The sequence below is a fragment of the Cydia fagiglandana genome, chromosome 9 (assembly GCF_963556715.1).
Source record: "Cydia fagiglandana chromosome 9, ilCydFagi1.1, whole genome shotgun sequence".
Lineage (NCBI taxonomy): Eukaryota > Metazoa > Arthropoda > Insecta > Lepidoptera > Tortricidae > Cydia > Cydia fagiglandana.
Window position 1 is genome coordinate 13,880,879 of NC_085940.1, and position 22,624 is coordinate 13,903,502.

The following is a 22,624-nucleotide window of genomic DNA, read 5'->3' on the forward strand; positions in this document are numbered from 1 at the left end:
TAAGTAAACGAATTAATTATAACCGATTCGGTCATTAAGTATTAATTACCACTTCGTCCAGATACGTTCCAAACTTTGTGAGTGTGTTTGAAACGAAGCATTGTTCTTTATTTCAACTAGTTATTGTAGCCGAGCTCAACCAATGACATAAATAATTAAATTACGCACAATAAACAACTTCCACCGCTCAGGAACGGATAATAAATAGTCAGGAGCGAGGCAACGGGGAATCGCTGATACACCTTACCTACAATCCTAACTACATATAACATAAAACGAACTTTAATTAATGTAGCGAGATCTTCTCATACTAGAACAACCTTTGCGAACTCACAATTTAACACAAAATCCGCTTTCATATATAATAAAATCAATAAAATCCTAAACATTTACCCTAAACAATCCCATGAATGTAAGTCTACTGTAACCAAATGGCTCAAAACTAAAACATATGAGAAAACAGAGAGCCTTTTACGATGAGTACCATCACACACACACACACACACACACACACACACACACACACACACACACACACACACGCGTGCAGGCTTGAACATATTTTTATTGTTGTCTTTGTGTTGCTTATAGTTAATAGTTATAATTAATGTATTGCTTGTAATTAGTATATAATTATTATTTGTAAATAGTATAGGTAGTAAATATTTTGTGACTTGTAAACAGTGTAGCTTAGTATTAGTTAGATTTCAATAATAACGGAAGAGCGGTGCCTCCCAACACAGGCATATATTGCTTACCGGGAGACACCATCCCTCAAATTATATGTACAGCTTTTTAGGAAATAAAGAATTTTGTATTTTGTATTTTTTGTATTTTGTACCTGTCTCGTTCTCCTAATCAACAATAAATGCGATTCGGAAAGGTTCAGAGTGTATTATGCACAGGTTACTACATATGTTATTGTCGCAAGACTATAAGAGATTCCACTGCGAGTAACACAGTAATAGGTGCGGAAAAACACTCTGGAGCTGAGTTTTCTAATTTGAAGGGCATACGTTATATTTTGGTAATAAAGGACCCATAAAACTATTTATCAACTTGGCTTTATAGACCTAATTACGTCCATGAACAAAGATAACTGCGGAAAAAACTCTTGCGTAAATTCTTTCAAATTTGACGGCAAACATTACATTATAGTAATAAAAGTCCCCGAAAACGACTTTTTTGATAGTCTACATACTGCTACGTCCATGTTACTTGTTTGCAATTTGGAGTTTAAACGACACAAAAATTAGAAAAGTCCTTTACAGTTTGTTCGCCTCGTATACTTAAGGTAAAATCATTTTTAGGACGGGTCGTAAAGGGCAAGTAAAATAATTTCAATAGTCAAATAATGTCCTTTACGACCATCTTGACCACACGATATGAAAAATTATCGTGACAAATGAAGGGCTAAATGACGACAAAGGACATGTTAGTATTGTTAGTCCTTTACAACATAATTTATTTACAAAAAGAAGAATAAATAACTGGTCATTTACGCCCCTTGAGCTAAGCTGTTTTTGCAAGCTCATAGTGTAAAAATTGGGTCGTAAAGGCAACTTTTTACGAGATATCGAAATTTTAACTATACAGAACAAAAGCGCTTGGAATTCTGAACAAAACTGTATATTTATTTATTTAATCGTATGGCATGCATGATTAGGCAATCAGAGTACAGCTTTGAGGTTGTTAAGCCAGGTATTAAAACTGTATATATAACTCATTTTCGCTAAAATGTCCTTTACGCCAACTCAAAGGTATATACTCGTATATATATATATATATATTTATTTGCTTAGTCCCCTTACCCCCTTACCCTTTACCCTACCCTTGGATAGGTGTTTCAAAACGAATAAAGGTCTCCTTAAAACATTTTTTGATAAATTTATATATTTTCGGAAATAATCGCTCCGAAAGAAAAAAAAATATCCCCACCACCCTGTAACTTTTGAACCATGGTTCAAAAACATGAAAAAAATCAACAAACGCTTAATAACTACTTTCAATGAAAACTATATAGCGAATATGACCGGACTCCAGTCGGTTTTGAGTTATTGCAAAAAATCTTCTGTTCTTAGTAAAAATCTAAAAATACGTAACACGCTGTGTAGTCCCTTGTAAATGTATGATACTGACTTGTCGCCCCGGTTTGGCCTATTTTGACAGAACGGTAACTACGAAACTCTACACTGAGCATAGCCCGACATGCTCTCGGCCGATTATTTTTTTTTTCAGATTTGGATACATTTAGGTACCTATGTTTGAGGAGCTCCTGATTCTGTTCGGAATAAATACGAAACCCCAATTTGGGACAACAGTATAGTACAAGTTCAAAGGTGTGATACCTCATTGGATTCGGAATGATGTTTAGAAAAATGTATTCAAAGCGTTTATTACCACAGATATGAAATCAAAAATTATTATAAAATAAAAGTGCGTCTACTCAGCTTTGTATGAACCAAGAAATAATATTGTTAAACGGTTTCCCCTGAGGCAAAAGTGCAATAGGTATTACTTACTTCACTAACTTCGCCTACTAAGGGGCAAATCGCGACTTTGTTATGGTTTATCGATAACTTCTCACATCACTATATTACATGTCGTATTATCGATATTACATGTCGACTATTGCCCATCACTTTTCTGTCTGTGTACGTATTTAGAAACTTGAACCCGCCCCTAAAATTAGTGCGATAGGGACAACTGCAGCTGAGGCGAAAAATCCTGCGTAAAAATGTCAAAAATCGAGGTTTCGTAGTCCTCTTTTTCCTCCTCCAAATCTTAACCAATCGTAACCAAATTTGGAAATCTGAATGATTATGAAATTATCTGTGTCGGACCGTTTTGCTTTTTTGGCTAATTGATATCAGTTTTGAATACCACGCCTCTCATTGCGGCATAGTCAATTAGGCCATTTTGGCCATTTTTGAAGGGCTCTAGCGCCTTAAAAAACAAAAATATCAAAAAAAGCAAAACGGTCCGACACAGATATTGACAATATTAATCTGTGTTGAAAAAATCATTGCTCTAGCTTCAAAAACCACGGAGGAAAACGAGGACTACGTTTGTATGGAGGAATGACCACTCCTGTTGGCTCTGCCGTATTGAATGCGGCTGAATAAGAATCCGCCGGAATGTATTCGGCACCATACGTTCTTCAACACGGCTAGCCGTAATGTAATACAGCGAGTCATTAGCCGCCGCTTTGACAGTTTTTAGTTCCCATTTTTAACACTCGTGGCGCTGCCTGACAAACGCTGGGGTGTCCATCAAATCTGGAGTTTGTCGGACTGTTTCTTTTCAAAAAAAAATTTCCTGCGCAACTTAACTAGACGGAGCCCCGCTTCGCGGGGCTCCTATTTCTGAGCGGTTTGCCCTTCGGGCATCTGAAGCTACCTAACGAACCTAACCTACCTACCTATTGATTAAGTGAGACGTCCGTGAAAACATTACACTTTGGGGAAAAAAGCGTAGGTAGGTAATTAGGTTAGGTTCGTTAGGTAACTTCAGATGCCCGAAGGGCAAACCGCCCAGAAATAGGAGCCCCGCTTGCGGGGCTCCGTCTATTTAAGTTGTGAAGGAAATGTTTTGGAAAAGAAACACATGTAGTGCGGTGGGACCATGGTAGAAATAAATTAAATTGCAAACATTGTCAAACTCCGGTTACGTAGGCGACCGAAAGAACTGGTCACTCTACAATGTACGATGCGGCTAAACGTGGACCGCCTTATTGAAGAACGTATCGCAGTGACAATCCGGCTAATCGTCGAACCGCCGCATTTCAAAACGCCCCTGTTTTTGAAAACGGCTAGCCGTAATGTAATACGGCGGATTATACGATCTGACTACGACATGTGCATGTTTTAAAAAATTGATTTAGTACGGGTTAGCACATTGTTAGGGGTCATCCATTAATTACGTCACACGAATTTCTAGGTTTTTTGACCCCTCCCCCCCTCCTTGTCACACCTGGTCACATTTGGCAAACCCCTCCCCCCTAGTGTGACGTCACATTTTTTGTTCGAAATCTCCAAATCGAATTAAATAAGTACCTAAGTATTATTAATATTTTATCAAAATATTTTTGACGATATAAATATTACTAATTTTATAACCCAAAACTGCTTAGGAAAGAAAATTAAACGAATAAAAATGATTATCGTTTTAAAAACTTGATAATTTAAATGTACAGCGAATAAAATAATTTAAATAAATTTTCGGTTACTGATGAAGTTAAAGTGACGTCACAAAGTTTGTGTCTCCCCCCCTCCCCATGTCACAATATGTCACAGTTTCTTGACCCCCTCCCTCCCCCTAAATGTGTGATGTAATTAATGGATGACCCCTTACTGGTGAATTCTCAATGCAACTTGAGACTCCGGTGCCGTTAAAAGATGTAGTTAATCGTCTTTCGGTAGATGTCGCTATACGCCACCCCAAAGGCGTGTACATATGGGAAGGAATGGAAAGATTCGCAAGGTTCTGGAAGGCTTCCGTAGCTCAATTGGCAGAGCTAACGCACGGATTGCGGAGGTTGCGGGTTCAAGTCCTGCCGAAAGCGTATTTTTTCCATTTTTTCCTTAAATATAAAATTTGGAATATCGCTCGCAGACGTATCTGCATGTTTTAAAAAATTGATTCAAAGAATATTTCATATAGAGGTACTTACCTAATTGAGGAAAAAGTTCCCTGTGACCACACTTCGAAAGTTGTACCACACAACTTCACACACACAACACACACAACTCACACAGTCACACAGTCACACACACACACACACACACACACACACACACACACACACACACACACACACACACACACACACACACACACACACACACACACACACACACACACACACACACACACACACACGCACCACACACACAGTCACAGGTCACAGGGAACTTTTTCCAATATGCACCACAGTTGTATTTTTTATTTTAAAAAACCGCGAGAACACGTGGTTAGCGTTAAAAATAACATAAGTAATGATGTTCTTAGCATGGGTCCTTAAAGTGAAAATTATGCTCGAAATCGTGCCGAATTGTGCTCAAAGTCTTCAGTCGACTGTGAAAGATAAAGTGATCCCGTAATCGCCGGAGTGACTAAAATACGCACACAATAGGCATGTCATAAAATAAGAATGAAGCGTGAAAAGTAGTGAAATCTCTATATCGAATACCATTTTATTACGTCAGGAGACTGCGACGCAAATAAATGAGAAAGACATTAATGAAGAACTCATTCCCCGCTAAGGTGGCGCATTCCAATATAACACATATTATATAAAATACCTAATTGAATTGGATGGAGTGGGAGATGCTAGTGAGTTAAGAGTTTAATAACATATCAATATAGGTATTTTATACGACTACGGCACGATCTATCGTATCTACTCATCTAATGTAATACAGTAAAATCCAGCGGGATGCTGGAATTTGTATAAATTCAGTGTGAAATTCGTCATAACACACCTCTACTTTGAATTTCATACTAAATTATATGTCCGTGATAAAATGTGATCAAAGTATATATGAAACTGTGTCTCAGTGACATCATAAACGGTCATGTGCCCTCAGGCGCCCCGTCGCGAGTTAACAGCATTCTAGCACACAGCCTGCTTAATCTCTAGAACTGATGGAAGCCAGCTTCACAAGATATAGGTACTTCAACCTTTTACACATACATATGTATAAGTACTAACCGTTCAAGCGTATAAGTTATTTTTCATGTGCATATAAATGCGTTTATCTGGGTTTCTGCAAGCTCCTGCTTTCTGAAAACTACGTACGTACACAAATTTATTCTTACTAAAGATACGGTAGGTAGATATGGTCTGTCGTAAAAGTTAGTTAGGTACTTAAACAAACAAGCTTAAGGTAAGTTACCTTCTATTCAACTAGAAAACCGCCGCATCTTGCAGCTACCTCACGAACTGTCTGAGTTACTTAAGTGGTAGGGATAACTTAAACTTGTGTTAGCATAAGTTTTAATCGTTGCCTTATGACATACCGGGTGTGGCCTGTAATATGAGCAAAAAATTAAACTGTAGGCTGTACTCCTCATACTGACCAACATTTTTTTTCAGCGACTTTTAAATATAACTAGGGGTTTGATAATACAATTAAAATTTTATTCTAAAACGCAATGTATTGCTAATTTTGTTATGTTTAAGGCGTGACAAGCAACGTCAATCACAATGATATGGCGTGGCGATGGCGTCCATTGAAGATAATATTTATTATGTATGAAAAATAGGGAGTCTAAATACTTCATAATTTTTAGAAGTTGTTGAACAAAAGTGTCACCGTTTGAGGAGTGCAATCTCTTTTTTAATTATTTGCTCGTGTTACAGGCCACACCCGGTATATCAACTTTAGTAGATATTACAGCCACAAATAAAAAACTAAATTAGGGTCTTCACTACGGAGTCTTCGGACATAGGAGTGACCTATAAGAGCAGACACTAGATTAATCGCCACTATTCCGTTTACAGCTTTAAGCTCCCACTGCTCGTAAACCTAATGAAAACATACGACCCCCGTCAATAGACTTTGTCTATCTTAGGGAGGTATTCCACCTGTCCAATTACTTGGTCCAACGTCATTGCGTCTCACTCTCCCATTAAGCAAAATGTGAGACAAAATACACATCGGACAAATGGAATAACGCTTACTGGTGCACATTCGAGAATTATTTACTTAGACTTGAAGCCGATTTACATGATCGATTAATATCTTGGGCAAACCAAACTGGCATAAGACTGCAAAGATTATCAAAGGTATGTGCGAGGTACTTATGTGGTATAAGCGCGTTTGCCTACCTTCAAAAACCTCCCCTCGATATAACAGAATTTAAATACAGGAAACAGGTAACAAGTACCTAGGTACTAATATTACGAAACTAAATTATTTTTCTTTTTCCCGTTTGTTCTAAATAATGTGTAAAAACAATTTAAAAACAAAATGTGATATTTGTTCTTCACTAGCAAGACGAATGCATTGCATCGGGGTCGGAGTCGTAATAATAGCGCACCGATAGCACGACGCCGATAGTGGATCCGTCTCGTCATACAAGACAACCGAAAGGAAAATATCCATAGTGAATAGAATCAGGCGTTACTTTGCGGAAATCCATTCTAGTTAAAACCAAAATATTACTTTGTATTGCTAATCCGCGAAAAGATAACGTGCTGGTCAATCAGTGCTAACCCCCCGAGGATGCCTCGCAGAGAGGCGAAACACGCGTCGATTATTGTACTTTTAGTTGTGGTTTGTTATATTTATTTGCGTATTTATATTTGCGGTGGGAGGGTGGGCACATTAATTGTATGTAAAAATACGCAAGTAAGTATATAACGGGTTAACGCTGATTGACTAGCACGTTATCTTTTCGCGGATTAGAAAAGTAATATTTTGGTTTTAATGAAAATATATCTGGCAAAAGACAGTATCTGCACTGTCAAAAACATAATGTCTCTTATTCTTATCCTCTTCTTCTTCTTTCCCCTGCCCTTATCCCACGTCATGTGGGGTCGGCACAACATGTTTTTCTCTTCCATTCTCCTCTGTCTTTCGTATCCTCGGCACTCACTCCTTTCTTTCTCATATCCTCTTTCACACAATCCATCCATCGTTTTTTGGGTCTACCATACGCTCTCCGTCCATCAACATTCATCCCTAACATTCTTTTGCCTATATGGCATTCATCCCTCCTCATTACATGCCCAATGCCTTATTCTTATCCATCCGCCATAAAAGAAGGCATAAAATACGTGTGAATTACATACTTTGGATATCTGCCAAACCTATCAGTTATTTACTAAGTGCTAGTGATAGTTAACAAAAGAAAAAGTCCTGAAAAAGAGGTCAGGGATAATTCATGTAGAGAAATAGTGATAAAGCTGTTCATGGTGAACAACAGACATATATCTTCTTTCTAAAGTAGATCTTCAAACGTTCTAATCTCCCGCCCGAATATTATCTCTACTGACTCCCCAAAAAGAGTGCTTCTCAGATCTCAAGGAGCTAGCCCATATTAAAGTCTTTTAGCACCCTATTAACAAACAGGGAAAACTATGGTTCTTAAAATTATTTCGATTCAGTAAAAAATGTAGGTACTTCCATTTCGAGTACCTAATTAGTACTTCAAACTAAAATTAATTTGAATATAAAATTTTATTAAGAATAATTTTGTGGAGGACATCGCTTAGAAATCAGCATGCTTGATTGCCTTGATTTTCATACACATACTCGTAGCAGTTCACATGCGACATCTAATTAGATTTCCTTCTGTGATTTGGACGTTATTTTCAAACGACACAAATTCCGTACTTGGCACGATTCGGTCTTTCTAAATCCTGGTGGCATGCCCGTGGCGTGGCGTCGTGCAGTCGCCTATAGTTTTTAACTTTGCGCATGGTGAGAGTTAAATAATAAAGTAACTTATTTTATGTCCAACATTCACAGAATTGAGAAATGTGTTTCCCGGTGTTATTAAAAGTTTTGAAAATGTGACGATATCAGTCAGTAACACGATTCACGATATGCCTAGGAATTTCATGATCTGCCTGATTTTACGATCGGCCGCCAACATATATAGGTACTTAGATCGAGCATCTGGTCATGGTCACAGGATGATGGATCTTTGGTGTCATGTCCGGAACTCCGGAAGTTTTCGTCAGATAAAATGATTAATGAAACACTTATTTAAGTAATTTACTAACTTAATAATTACCCAGAGTTATTAACTACAGTAATCTATTTATTTGCACGCAACTTACTCCGCCTCCTAAATGGCTTCTCTTAGGCCTACTGTCCACGAGGCGTAGCTGCATAGACGCTGCACGCATCGCCGTGCAGCATTCATGCAGCCCGGCGTACTGACATTGTCCACGAAGCGTAGCGTAAGCGTATCGTAGCCTGCATTTTCTTTCATTCGTGATGATGTCGTCCAGTGATGAAGAATTTATTTTGGCCTATTATTATCTTCAAAGTCGGCGACGACGCCGTTTATATTGGATACATCCATATGTAGAAAAAAAACATACATTGTAGACTGTTCGTAGCTGCAAGAGAACTATCAGCAAATGACAACGTATTTCATTCATTTTATAGAATGAGTAAAAGGACATTTCCACTATTTGCACAAACTTTGCAGTTCCCGCCATTTTTTCTCACAAATACTCAACGTGCTGTCCGTGCGATGCAGCCCGGCGTATAGCACGCAGTACGCCCGGCGGCATGAAGCTTGCATGCAGCGTCGCTGACGCGACGTTGGCGCTCCGTGGACAGTGTTGTGCGGTTTTGTATGTAGGCTGCAAGCAAGCGTACAATGACGAATACGCGTCTATGCAGCTACGCTTCCGTGGACAGTAGGCCTTAGGCACCTTAAATTGTATTATTGGTACGAGAGCACGATGTTAAGTTAGTTACAAGTTCCCATATAAGTACCTAGTATATGTAGATAGATAGCGTAGGTAGTGTACGAGTATCTAATAAATTGACACATAAAACTAGATAGAGGTATATTTTGACAAGATTCATTTAAGCTTATAATAAATTTATTTAAAAGTGGAATAATTACTGTCTTGGGTGAGACTTTGAACTCACGGCCTCTGGATCGATACTCCAGCGCTCTGCCATCTGAGCCACCAAGACCTCATCCCTAGTCATTGTTCGCAGACGTTTCTGCTTGTTAAAAATTAAAAAGATTCATTTGTCAGTGAAGCAAAGGCAGAGAGAATTATACTTACATACTGTCTTTAGTATAGCTTTTTATTCTACTGTTACTGACAATACTTACTTGTTTGCCTGACTATAGGTAGGTAGGTACCAATCCACGGCTACTCTACAGACGTTTTTAAAATGCTTCATCGTATCAAAAACCCAAAGACCAATGAGATTTTGTGTACTTATAGGATGCTTGATATACCTTTATATAGGTTGTTGTTTAAATGGCTTAATGCCCGGACTCACATGCTGAACTGTATAGCACAAAATAAATTCTAATCTTATTAATCTTAGCTGATGTTTTCATACCGTAGTATATAAAGTTAATGGAATTAAGTCGTCAGTCTGATAGACAGCCAAAAATAGGACCTATTGTAACGACACAAATGTTTACCGAGCCTGATTTTTTCAGCACAAATTCAGAACGAAAGTGGGAATTGGGATTAATTCCCGAGACCGCTAGTAATCCTCTCTCACAAACGTACAGCAAATATTATGTTAGTTCGTGTTGGGGCCCCGGGCGAAACGTTCGTCACCATGTTTACTAACTTTCTCAACATTGCCCGATAAATAACAAGTAGCGCCGGCAACTTGGGTGAGAAACTTAATTAGGTAGCTCTACGTAAGCCTTCTCTACATAATAAACTGGGACGCAAGATTTAATTTTCTTGGGTTGCAGGGTGAGATGTGAGATGTGGATTGTATGCGAATCTCACCGCAGGGAAACTCAGATGTAATACGACTCTTCTTCTTAAATTAGGCCGCAGGGAAACTCGGTTGCACCTAACTAGGCATAGCACTTCTAGCGGCTTATCGATTCTAAGTAATAAGACTAATAAGAATGGGTAATAAACTGTTTTTGCGTAGTAACGACTTCAAGTAAAAAAATCGAGACCAAACGCCCCTTGCAAACGCTATACCCTAGGCATAGCTTTGGTTAATACACATCAAATGGCGTATATAAATATCTATTTACTATAATGTTAATATCCAGAGAGGAAAATGGGGACTACCTTTGTATGGAGAAGCGGTCACGTGACTTCGTCCCCTTTCCTCAATCGTTACACCCTTAGAGCAACACCGGATTCCGACACGTCAGAAGGTTACACCGCTCCATGACTAAATTAGTCCTGTGTGTCTGCACGTGTCCCACTCCCACAGTAGGGGCAGCATCCACTTGTTCACGAACGATGTAAGAACCCCCCATACTTTCATCAAATGGGGTTGACGTGCCAAAAATCTCACGGCTCCTGTGCTGCCCCCTATAGTTCTTGCACGCTCCCGCTTTACTTGTCAAATAGTCCTATAGTGAGACCGTAAAAAGTCTGCAGCGATTTTGATAGCCCACGCAGTGCAAGTGTCATTTTAAACGTCAAACTTCTATGAAATTATGACGTATAAATAACACTTACACTGCGTGGGCTATCAAATCCGCTGCTGACTTTTATTGGTGCGACTATTCACACACACATCGATATTCTTTTTTACTAACACTTGAATGAAACAACCAAGTTAACCTGTATGTTGATACCACAATCGTGGGTATAATGACTTGTTTGATAAGGAAGTGTATAAACAAATCGTTACTTAATTCCTTATACATTTACATTACAACCGAGTCCACAAAATATGACCATTTGTTTTCATTCTGCGGCTGGATGTGGCTGAATAACGCGCGTTCGTAAATCACCTCCAGCTCAGAAAAAAAAGTTGTAAACGTCAGAAACGTCAAGTCCAGTCAAGTGACAATAAAGTTCATAATGGGTTATCGCTGGTGATAAAAATACTTGCGTTTATGTAAAAGGAAAACAGAACTGTGTTCAATTATTCTAGTCAATACAATTTATATTTCATCATCATGAACAACAAGTTGTTACGAATCTGTTTTAACGATGCTGCTAAGAAATTTCAGAGGTATCCACTACAAAGCTTGAAGAGCTCATCATTGACAGTGCAGGCTAAAACCGGCCTTCAAGTAAGTATAACAGTTGTTAAATGTAAATTGGCGGTTTAAACGACTTGTGGCCTTCTTTGCTTTATTATTGTTAGTACTTTCAATCAAATCAAACTCAGCACGTTGCGAGTAGGTTATGTTCTGTGGAATATTACATGTAGTAAGTAAGTGCTTTTCCTTTTCGGTTTAATTGTTTTATTATATATTAATTATTTTATTTTATTGGAATTATACTGAGGCTTGTTAATGTTATTTATAGCGGGACTGATGAAACAATCAACTTTTGTTTGTGATTGCGTTATCTCGATATCAATATCAGGCCAATGCTTTTGCTTAAAGGTCAGTCTTTATTGAGTAGTTAACGCATAAAGACGTACTCACGTGGTTTTACATTTCAGAAAAAATTTCCAGTCAGAAGTTATAGTACAGCAGTAGCCATGGACAAGAAATTGTTGAACGGGAACTTATGGGACACGGATCCGGAGCTGTTTGACATCATTGTGAAGGAGAAGAAGCGGCAAGAGGCGGGGCTGGAGATGATTGCTTCAGAGAATTTCACCTCTGTTCCGGTGCTCCAGTGCCTGAGCTCATGCCTCCACAACAAGTATTCTGAGGGCATGCCAAACCAAAGGTAACTTGAGTATCTACATGAGTTCGTCAGCAAATAATAACCTGGTCAAATTTCAAAGAATATGGTTGATGTTTGTTAGAGTGTGTGCCATACTATATCTTAACAAAATTTGCAGTGACAGGATGTGCTTCCTCACAAATTCATGTAAATGTATTGTATTTTCATAAAATTTAACATTTATGCTGGCACCTATTCTGTTGCATGCCAAATCTGTGCAGTTAGTTTGGACTCTACAAACGAGCTCATTTACTCAACAGATTTATGAAATTTAAACAATGTTACATGATTACATGACTGTGTACCTAGCTATTTATAACTGTATCAAACCTTCAGTACTTAATCATTTATTTTTCTATTTCAGATATTATGGAGGCAATGAATATATTGATGAAATTGAAATTTTAACTCAACAGCGCTCTCTACAGACTTACAGACTCAAAGCGGAAGAATGGGGAGTGAATGTGCAGCCCTACTCAGGTCCGTAATGAATTTGGAATATCATTATTTTCTGTAAAAATAGATAATGATGTATGGACCCCTAGCTTATATAACAAAGTATGAAAAAGGCATAAAAAGTAAAAAAGCTTACTTTTAAACTCCACACCAAATCACTAAATGTTCATAATTTGTATTGACACTAGTTTCATGTTAGTGCATTCTTCATAATTATATTATCATTTATCACCTTTCTTGAAGACAGCCATCAAATTGCTTGTTTCTTAATGTGATACATTAGAAACAGTCATAAAATAATAAATTAAGAAATCATTATGCAATGACAAGGAAATAGACATGCATACATACCTATACCTATGTATAGGTAATAATACACTGATACATACTCTTCATGACATGTCTAAATGATTTCCTAAATGCTACCAAGAACTTTGTTAATAAAATTCACTATAAATAAATAAATAAATGAAATAAACAGCATAGACTTTTTTTGACCAAATGACTTAACCAATTTTTCTTAACTCACAGGCTCCCCAGCCAACTTTGCGGTGTACACGGGCGTGGTGGAGCCCCACGGCCGCATCATGGGGCTGGACCTGCCTGACGGTGGACATCTCACACATGGTTTCTTCACCCCTACTAAGAAGATCTCCGCTACCTCAATCTTCTTTGAAAGCATGCCATACAAAGTGAGTATGAGACTGCCATCATTATCTTTCTGTAACTTACTCTGCACAGTGCACAGACCTTGCAATGACAAAGTGTGAATGTTTCACTATAAACATAAAATTTCTGTAAAACTGATGTTTATTATGACACTCCACACTTTATAACTTCAAAATTGGTGCAGAGTTAGGTAGTGTGGTCCGACAGTTTACATTTTGCTGGACAAGAATTTTTAATGGATGAAAAGTAGTCTATGCCAGCCTCCAATAGATTAGGCTAAGACTGTAAAGGAACTAAACTATCCAAAATTTCCCATAACCATCAGAAAAGTTCCGAAAAACAACAGTTGTGTGTGGTTTAAGACAGTGTAGAAATTTATTTTTTTATTGATGAAAACAAAATCTTTAGCAGTTTGCACAGCAGTAAGTAGATTAACAATAGATACTTTGATAAGAGTACCCCTTGACCTTTCTTACCAGTTTGACATTGATAGTGGGTAAAATGTATTTATTATAACCAGTATAATTAAAATAGAGTTGTTATCTTATTTACACACCCTCGCATATGTCATGGTCTGATGTAATAATTGCCGTAGCAATAAACTGACCCATTTGTAAGCTATTTTATCATGATAATCATACAATAATAGCGTAGATATAACTATTTAGAATAAATACATAATAATAATAATAATAAGCCCGCAGGGCAGCTTGTGGCGAGCTGTTGGGGAGTAACGACCCCACGGACCCGAGTGCTCCCGAGAGTCGGTCAGGGTCTCCGTCTCCGGCGTGTCTTCGTCGGTCGGAGTGGACCCCAAGGGGACCCGCAGGACTCTCAGCTCTGGCTTGCCTTCATTGGCCGTCCAGAGAGGAGTCGCTAGAGCTATATGCTCCACGGGTGGAAGTGAAAGATGCATAAGACGCGAGTTGGCACAGTGGCTGGTAACAGCCACTGGGTAGAAAGCGGCGCACACCTCTCGACATCCCTGAGCCGCTCACACCGATGTTGCTCCTGGTCGTCTTTACGACGACAGTTTCAGGGGCCCATCTAGTCAGTGGCGAGTCACCGCCTGCCTCGATGACGGTGTTAACATTGTTATGGCAGGTGTCCGGACCTCTTTTACAATAGCCCAGTCTCATTGTCCACCCAAACATCAATCCATAAACCGGTATACTGTTCACTTTTTCTACAATAGTCCCAATGCCTGCTGCGACCGGTTCACGGGTGTCTATTGTTGCGCCTGTGAACGGGTTCCAGCAGGCGTTCTACATGACATTAAAACTCTCCAAAGGGCCTCTACGTGTTGGATCTATATCCCCACGCAAGCCTATCAAAAGACCGGGATCTATAGGCCCGTGAAGTCCAAAAAGGAGATACAATAATAATAAGCCCACAGGGCAGCTTGTGGCGAGCTGTTGGGGAGTAACGACCACGGACCCGAGTGCTCCCGAGAGTTGGTCAGGGTCTCCGTCTCCGGCGTGTCTTCGTCGGTCGGAGTGGACCCCAAGGAGACCCGCAGGACTCTCAGCTCTGGCTTGCCTTCATTGGCCGTCCAGAGAGGAGTCGCTAGAGCTATATGCTCCAGGGGTGGAAGTGAAAGATGCATAAGACGCGAGTTGGCACAGTGGCTGGTAACAGCCACTGGGTAGAAAGCGGCGCACACCTCTCGACACCCCTGAGCCGCTCACACCGATGTTGCCCCTGGTCGTCTTCGCGACGGCAGTTTCAGGGGCCCATCTAGTCAGCGGCAAGTCACCGCCTGCCTCGATAACTTGTGAAAACATTGTTATGGCAGGTGTCCGGACCTCTCAGCAATAGCCCAATCTTTTGACCAGCCAACATTTATTACCATAACCAGCACTTTTCTCCACTATATTTACAATAGCCCCTACGCCTGTTGGGACCGATTTACGGGTATCTATTTGTACCCGTGAATGGGTTCTAGCAGGTGTATTACATAACAGCAAACTTCTCCAAAGGGCCTCTACGTGTTGGATCTGTATCCCCACGCACGCCTATCAAATGACCGGGATGTATATACCCGTGACTTTAAAAGAGATACAAATAATAATAAATAAATCTTTATTTCCAAAAATAAAAATTACAGAGTGTTGCAGGGGTCTCCGCACTAGGCTTCGCCTGTATCGCGGGGTACCAGGAATACATGAAACAACAGAATTACCTATACAAACATAAAGTCCAGTTTATGGCAAAATAAACTTATTATAACTAACATTTATTATAACTAACACAATCAAAGGTACTTATATACACGGTGTAACATGAGGAAACCGAATAATTTTAAGAGCGTATTCCTGATCATATTTAGAGACAAAAATGTCCTATAAATGTTTTTGAAATTCGCCTAGTTTCAGAGATAATATTAAGTAAAAAAATAACAAGTTTTTACTGTTACATAGTGTTATAGGCCTTTTTGATGGTGATGTTGCTGCTATGGGACGTAGTCTAAATATCCTTATTGATAAATGTCAAAAAGTGACGAGTAACACTTTGCAAAAAGTTGGTTTTACAAAAAAAAATGTAAAAATCAATTTTAAGTGACATGTTTACCAATAACATTTATTTTTTATGTACAAATACATTCAGAAATATTAAAAAACAAAAGAAAAAAAATCTTTTTTTTGGTGAAATTTACCTAAACTCATATTACATTTTTTCCTTCTTTTGACCTCAGAAATGCGTGGTTAAAATTATTCGGTTTCCTCATGTTACACCGTGTATAACATTATAATAAGCTAAAGTACATTATCTAAAATAGCTTCTGTCTCGGCATAACTAAGAGAACTTAGGAATTTAAATAGTTGTTTTTTTGCTTCTATAGTGGTGCTAGATCTAAGGTTACATTGTTTAAGAATGGAATTGTAAGTTGTAACTCTAATGCGATCTCCAAAACGTTTTCCAAAGGCGGAGCGTACTTCGGGAATTGGTAGATTGAAGATGCGTTTTTTAACTAAGATATTATATGAGGGCAATGTTTTAGAGACTTTGTGTGTGTATAAACAGATTTTGTGTAAGAATAGCTGTCGGACGGTTAAAACTTGAGTTTGCGCGTAAAGATCAGAGGTTGGAAACCAATAGGATTTTTTAAGCATCACTTTTAGTACAGAGCGTTGGGCCCTTTCGATTTACGACATAGTTGTACACATACGGACATTCAGGAGACTAGTTAAATCACCAAATGTCACTACAGTGCAAATTGTACTATATCTAATGCTCGCAAATATTTGGCAATCCTTTGGCATCGTTAGCGGCCCCGGCCTATTTTTCTTAAAATTGAATATGAATATTAGGGGACATCACACAGCTCAACTGGCCCCAAACTAAGCAAAGCTTGTATTAATTGTATGGAAATGTATTGGATATTTTCCTCAAACCCTTCATTGTTGTGCCCAGGTGGACCCCAAGACGGGTCTGATCGACTACGACAAGCTGGCAGAGACCGCTCGGCTCTTCAAGCCCCGCCTCATCATCGCCGGCATCTCGTGTTACTCGCGCTGCCTCGACTACAAGCGCTTCCGGCAGATCGCTGACGAGAACGGCGCGTATCTCATGGCCGATATGGCTCATATTTCAGGATTGGTGGCTGCAGGTATGTACCGTCGGTGTCACAGTTAACTGAACAATTGGAAACCTTATTGCTCTGAAATAATCGTCAGTTCAAGTTTCTGTTAGTAAGTACATACTGATGACAGGCCCAGGCGGAGATGGCGGGACGACTTTGACGCCTTCCTTATGGAAAACCAGGGGGGAGGCCTTTGCCCAAATTGCCCGGCAGTGAGACACTCAAGTAGGCTACGAAAAAAAACTGATGACTGTATTATGTAACGATTAAACTGCCTAAACTTGGATCATTTAATTTTTATCTTTTGTTATTTGCATTTATTGTTGACGCTAACTCGCGAAACGCGAAGGTATTTCGTCATAAGTTACGTGTTTCCATAACAATTGTTTGACCCCAGTCATCTGATAGATAAGGTTAATTACTTGATGATGATCACTCTTTATATTTAGCTCAAAATCTTTTACTTATAAATATTCCATTGATAGTTGGAGTCGTAAACAAACAGTCATTCATCCTCAAAATACTTTTTTAGGTAAGATATCGTGACTACTTTGAAAAAAATACTCGTATCTTGTTCTGTCAATCAAAAGATAAATGTGGTAACTATGTATAGGATAGGATGCATACAGAGTTACTGCGTTTTAACTTTCAGTAGCAGTGCGAGACACGAGATTTTTTAAAAGTAGTGACAATATGTGTATTATACATTTGAACAATTACGTGTTTGTTTTGTAAAAGGTAACGCTGAAAGTTAAATGGCTATTTTTAGGCCTGTTCATTGGGACCAGAGACAAAAAATTAAATTTCCCACCTAATGCTGTTATATATCACTATTCCATTTATCCCCAATGGTCTAAAATGGGTAAAACAATCTGATTTTGGAAGTTGGTTCCATCGGTGATACCTGAGTAGGTATATTGTATAATTTGTATACCTGCACTACTTGCTATATTGTTCAAAAATTAATATATATTTTTAAAGTTGTCTATCTTGTTTTCCGCAGGTGTGATCCCCAGCCCGTTCGAATACTGCGACATAGTAACGACGACCACCCACAAGACCCTCCGCGGGCCGCGCGCTGGAGTCATCTTCTTCCGCAAAGGAGTGCGCTCGGTGAAGGCCAACGGAGACAAAGTGCTGTATGACCTCGAGTCCAAGATCAACCAGGCTGTGTTCCCGGGTAAGTCGCCTAGTTATATTTTACTATTTTTAGGGCTTATACGGTAATAAGCAATTCATAATGGGACATTTATGACTGAGTAAAAAGTAATAAGCTTCGATTAGCTAGTTTGTTTTAAAAAAAACCGGGCAAGTGCGAGTCGGACTCGCGCACGAAGGGTTCCGTACCATAATGCAAAAAAAAAACGGTCACCCATCCAAGTACTGACCACTCCCGACGTTGCTTAACTTTGGTTAAAAATCACGTTTGTTGTATGGTAGCCCTATTTAAATCTTTATTTTATTCTGTTTTTAGTATTTGTTGTTATAGCGGCAACAGAAATACATCATCTGTGAAAATTTCAACTGTCTAGCTATCACGGTTCGTGAAATACAGCCTGGTGACAGACGGACGGACGGACGGACGGACGGATGGACGGACAGCGAAGTCTTAGTAATAGGGTCCCGTTTTACCCTTTGGGTACGGAACCCTAAAAAGAACAAATCTTGTCACCAAAAATACTTTGTTTGCATGAGTAAAGTCTAAGAACAAATCAGATCACCCCGAGTTTGACAGCTAAGTAGATGGGTCTGGAATTTTTAACGTTGGAATTTTCAAACATCAACTTTTGATAACCAGAGTGACCGCATATTGTACATTTGCTGCCATACTCGTACAAGCAGCCAGGTAGCTCCCACCTGTTATCTATAATTACCTACTCTGGGGGCACGGGAGTGCCCCCGCCAAGTCGAGCAAAACAAAGAAGCACGGCCGTACCATCCTTTTCTCGAAGCGATTCATTCCATTTTCGACGCCCTGTAATTTTGTGCTGGCTAAAGCTAAAACTCTGAATTTTCTGTGACATATATGATATAGGGCTTAACATGCTTTAGATATATCCTACCTATATTATATACACTGATTGCATTCTGCATTAATTCTAGGTCTGCAAGGTGGGCCCCATAATCACGCCATCGCGGCTATCGCCACGGCCATGAAACAGGCTCAAACTCCTGAGTTTGTGGAGTACCAAAAGCAGGTAATAATCAGCAAAACTTCGTAGTCCTACACGTCTTATTTTATAAGTGTTGTTAATAAGTGTTTCTTAGCAGCACAGGTCTTCAAATCGTATCACAAAAGTGCTGTTTATAAAATGACTGTGCAAGAGACCGAACACTCCGAACCGAGCTGCCTGGGTAGGTCCTATTATTAGTGTGCGTCGGGTGAGGCAATTAAGCTAAGCTTGAACAAATTTCACTCGATTGGCAATTCCAGATGACGTTACATTACCTACAGTCAGGAGCTATTTGTGTTTGTTGGATTGTTAGAGGCTAACCAACTTGACCAACAGATGGACGTGTTGATTTGAGAGCCGAACCGTAAGGAGAGGCCATTGAAGTTACGAGTCCATCTGTCGCAAATTCGGCCGAGTCATTTTAAAGTGTTTTTCACGGCTACCATAGGGAAATGTGTTATTTATATATTAACTATTATTGTCCACTGCAGTAACTCTATTGTTATATATCAGGTGATCAAGAACGCGCAGCGGCTCTGCTCGGGCCTGGCGTCCCTTGGCTACGACATCGCGACGGGCGGCACGGACGTGCACCTCGCGCTGGTGGACATGCGCGGCGCCGGCCTCAGCGGCGCGCGCGCCGAGCGCATCCTCGAGCTGTGCAGCATCGCCTGCAACAAGAACACCGTGCCCGGCGACAAGAGCGCGCTCAACCCTAGCGGCATCCGACTCGGTAAGACTACTGGCGTCCCTCGGCTACGACATCGCGACGGGCGGCACGGACGTGCACCTCGCGCTGGTGGACATGCGCGGCGCTGGCCTCAGCGGCGCGCGCGCCGAGCGCATCCTCGAGCTGTGCAGCATCGCCTGCAACAAGAACACCGTGCCCGGCGACAAGAGCGCGCTCAACCCTAGCGGCATCCGACTCGGTAAGACTACTGGCGTCCCTCGGCTACGACATCGCGACGGGCGGCACGGACGTGCACCTCGCGCTGGTGGACATGCGCGGCGCTGGCCTCAGCGGCGCGCGCGCCGAGCGCATCCTCGAGCTGTGCAGCATCGCCTGCAACAAGAACACCGTGCCCGGCGACAAGAGCGCGCTCAACCCTAGCGGCATCCGACTCGGTAAGACTACTGGCGTCCCTCGGCTACGACATCGCGACGGGCGGCACGGACGTGCACCTCGCGCTGGTGGACATGCGCGGCGCTGGCCTCAGCGGCGCGCGCGCCGAGCGCATCCTCGAGCTGTGCAGCATCGCCTGCAACAAGAACACCGTGCCCGGCGACAAGAGCGCGCTCAACCCTAGCGGCATCCGACTCGGTAAGACTACTGGCGTCCCTCGGCTACGACATCGCGACGGGCGGCACGGACGTGCACCTCGCGCTGGTGGACATGCGCGGCGCTGGCCTCAGCGGCGCGCGCGCCGAGCGCATCCTCGAGCTGTGCAGCATCGCCTGCAACAAGAACACCGTGCCCGGCGACAAGAGCGCGCTCAACCCTAGCGGCATCCGACTCGGTAAGACTAATGGCGTCCCTCGGCTACGACATCGCGACGGGCGGCACGGACGTGCACCTCGCGCTGGTGGACATGCGCGGCGCCGCCTAGTTCTAGCTTAAGACAAAGACAGTATGATTATCTCTGTCTATGTTTGAAATGAGACAGTACTGGGCAGACTATAAGTCCATCTACGTGATCTGCGACTCGACGTGCACCTCCACCTCGCACATACATTATGCTGTATAATGGTTGTCAAAACGGACTTTTGACAATGGGGGTTTCCGTGATCGAGGTTTTCCACACTTTTTCACTAGATGACAGCACCGTGGCGAGAGGCCTAGCTGTCATAAGTCATAATCAACCAACCATGTTTAACCATGTTTTTTAGTGTTCCGTACAAAACTTTGTTTACGGAACACTTATGGGATCACTTCGGTCTTGCAAATCAGTTAAATACGTTTTTCTCAGAGACCGTTTGACATAGATACCTAAAATTTGGAACAGTTATAGCAATTACCACCACTCATATTGTAAATAAGTCAAAACTGCTTATTTCTTATTAAAGGGGGAAATTTAGGGGGTTGAGAGGGGTAGGCTGAAACTTTTTTCATTTGTAAGAATCGTGTGGGGTACCATTAGAAAGCTTGCAAAAAATTGAGTCGATGGACTGATTTTGACTTCATTTTAGACTGCAATAGTTTCGTCAAAAAATGCATTTAAAGTTGCAAGTTTTCATACAAAAATTTTCACCTCTGTCCTGGCGATTTTCGCGAAAACTATAGCTAACAGGCAGCTGACCAGTCAATACCCAACTTAAAGAAGCATGGAGACGGCGGGAAAATTATCAGCTTAACTTTATCTTTATTAGTTTTTCGACTGCAGCTTGACCTTTGGTTGCTTAGGGCTAGCTAACTGATGCTTACACTGGTCAATTCATATTAGGCGAGAAACATCCTTAGTTAAAACTTTGGCATTGAAATTTATGACTTATGTCTTTGACACAAAGTTTAATTCTGCTTGCTTATTTTTGTGGGATATTTATTAGTGGATTTTGACAGTGAAAATCTCGTTCGCGGAAACCCTCATTTAGTGACCACAAAATATATATCTTATTCCTTTAAACGAGCTTGTGTATATATTTATTTATATATTTTGGCGATCTCGAAAACGGCTCTAACGATTTCGATGAAATTTGCTATATGGCGGTTTTCGGGGCCCAAAAATCGATCTAGCTAGATCTTATCTCTGGGTAAACCGAATTCCGAGCAAAGCTCGGTCTCCCAGATACTTTCCATTAAGCGCCATCTACTTCAGCTGTCAAACCGAGGGGCACGGTTTTTTCTTAAACCTTACATAGCTCACCTCAACTCCCCAATAATCTTGCCGTTTGTACCATTTTTAGGTACCTACTAAAATGAAAGACTTTTTGAACAGTCATAGAAACTCAGTCTATAGCTTTCTAACTCAATTTCTTTTGTTCAGGTACCCCCGCCCTAACAACCAGAGGCTTCAAAGAGGAACACATGGACCGAGTAGTAGACTACATCGACAAGGCCCTCAAGCTAGCGCAAGAGATCACGAAAATCTCCGGACCCAAACTGGCAGACTTCAACAAGGTCATTGAAGAGAATAATGACGTCAAATCCAAAGTTCACAAGCTTAAAGAGGAGATTGAGAACTACAGTAAATCTTTCCCCTTGCCGGGTTTTGAGACGTACTAATTTAAAACAACCATTTCGGCACTGGTGGCCACAGGTTGTTAACCTTACAATGAGGTTATAAGAGGCTGAATATTATTAACCCGTGGAACGCCCCAGAATAACATTAGTATAGAACTCCTATACTAATTACTATAACACAGTAGGGCGCTCCACGGGTTAACCCTTTCACTGCGCATGACTCGACATAGCGGCGATATAAA

The 22,624-nt window shown here is 40.7% G+C and overlaps 2 protein-coding genes across 3 annotated transcripts in view; one reads left to right on the forward strand and one right to left on the reverse strand.

Annotated features, from left to right (window-relative positions):
• The window catches only part of LOC134667447 (uncharacterized), a 242,565-nt gene extending 228,461 nt beyond the window's left edge, over positions 1-14,104 (reverse strand). Inside the window, exon 1 of the mRNA XM_063524859.1 lies at positions 14,089-14,104. The gene's annotated coding sequence lies outside the window, so the exon portion shown is untranslated. The remainder of the gene's footprint in view (positions 1-14,088) is intronic.
• LOC134667451 (serine hydroxymethyltransferase) lies at positions 11,481-22,425 on the forward strand. Of its 2 annotated transcripts, XM_063524866.1 has the most exons (9): positions 11,481-11,715; positions 12,093-12,325; positions 12,687-12,802; positions 13,310-13,470; positions 16,862-17,057; positions 18,034-18,210; positions 19,134-19,228; positions 19,718-19,937; positions 22,186-22,425. In XM_063524866.1, exons 1-9 carry the CDS (start codon positions 11,599-11,601, stop codon positions 22,422-22,424), a joined length of 1,554 nt encoding a protein of 517 aa, XP_063380936.1. In that variant the 5' UTR covers positions 11,481-11,598; the 3' UTR covers position 22,425. The 2 variants fall into 2 exon arrangements, with proteins under 2 accessions (XP_063380936.1, XP_063380935.1); XM_063524865.1 differs by lacking the exons at positions 11,481-11,715; positions 22,186-22,425 and adding an exon at positions 11,730-11,851 and having other exon boundaries at positions 19,718-20,318.
• The last annotated feature ends 199 nt before the right edge of the window (positions 22,426-22,624 follow it).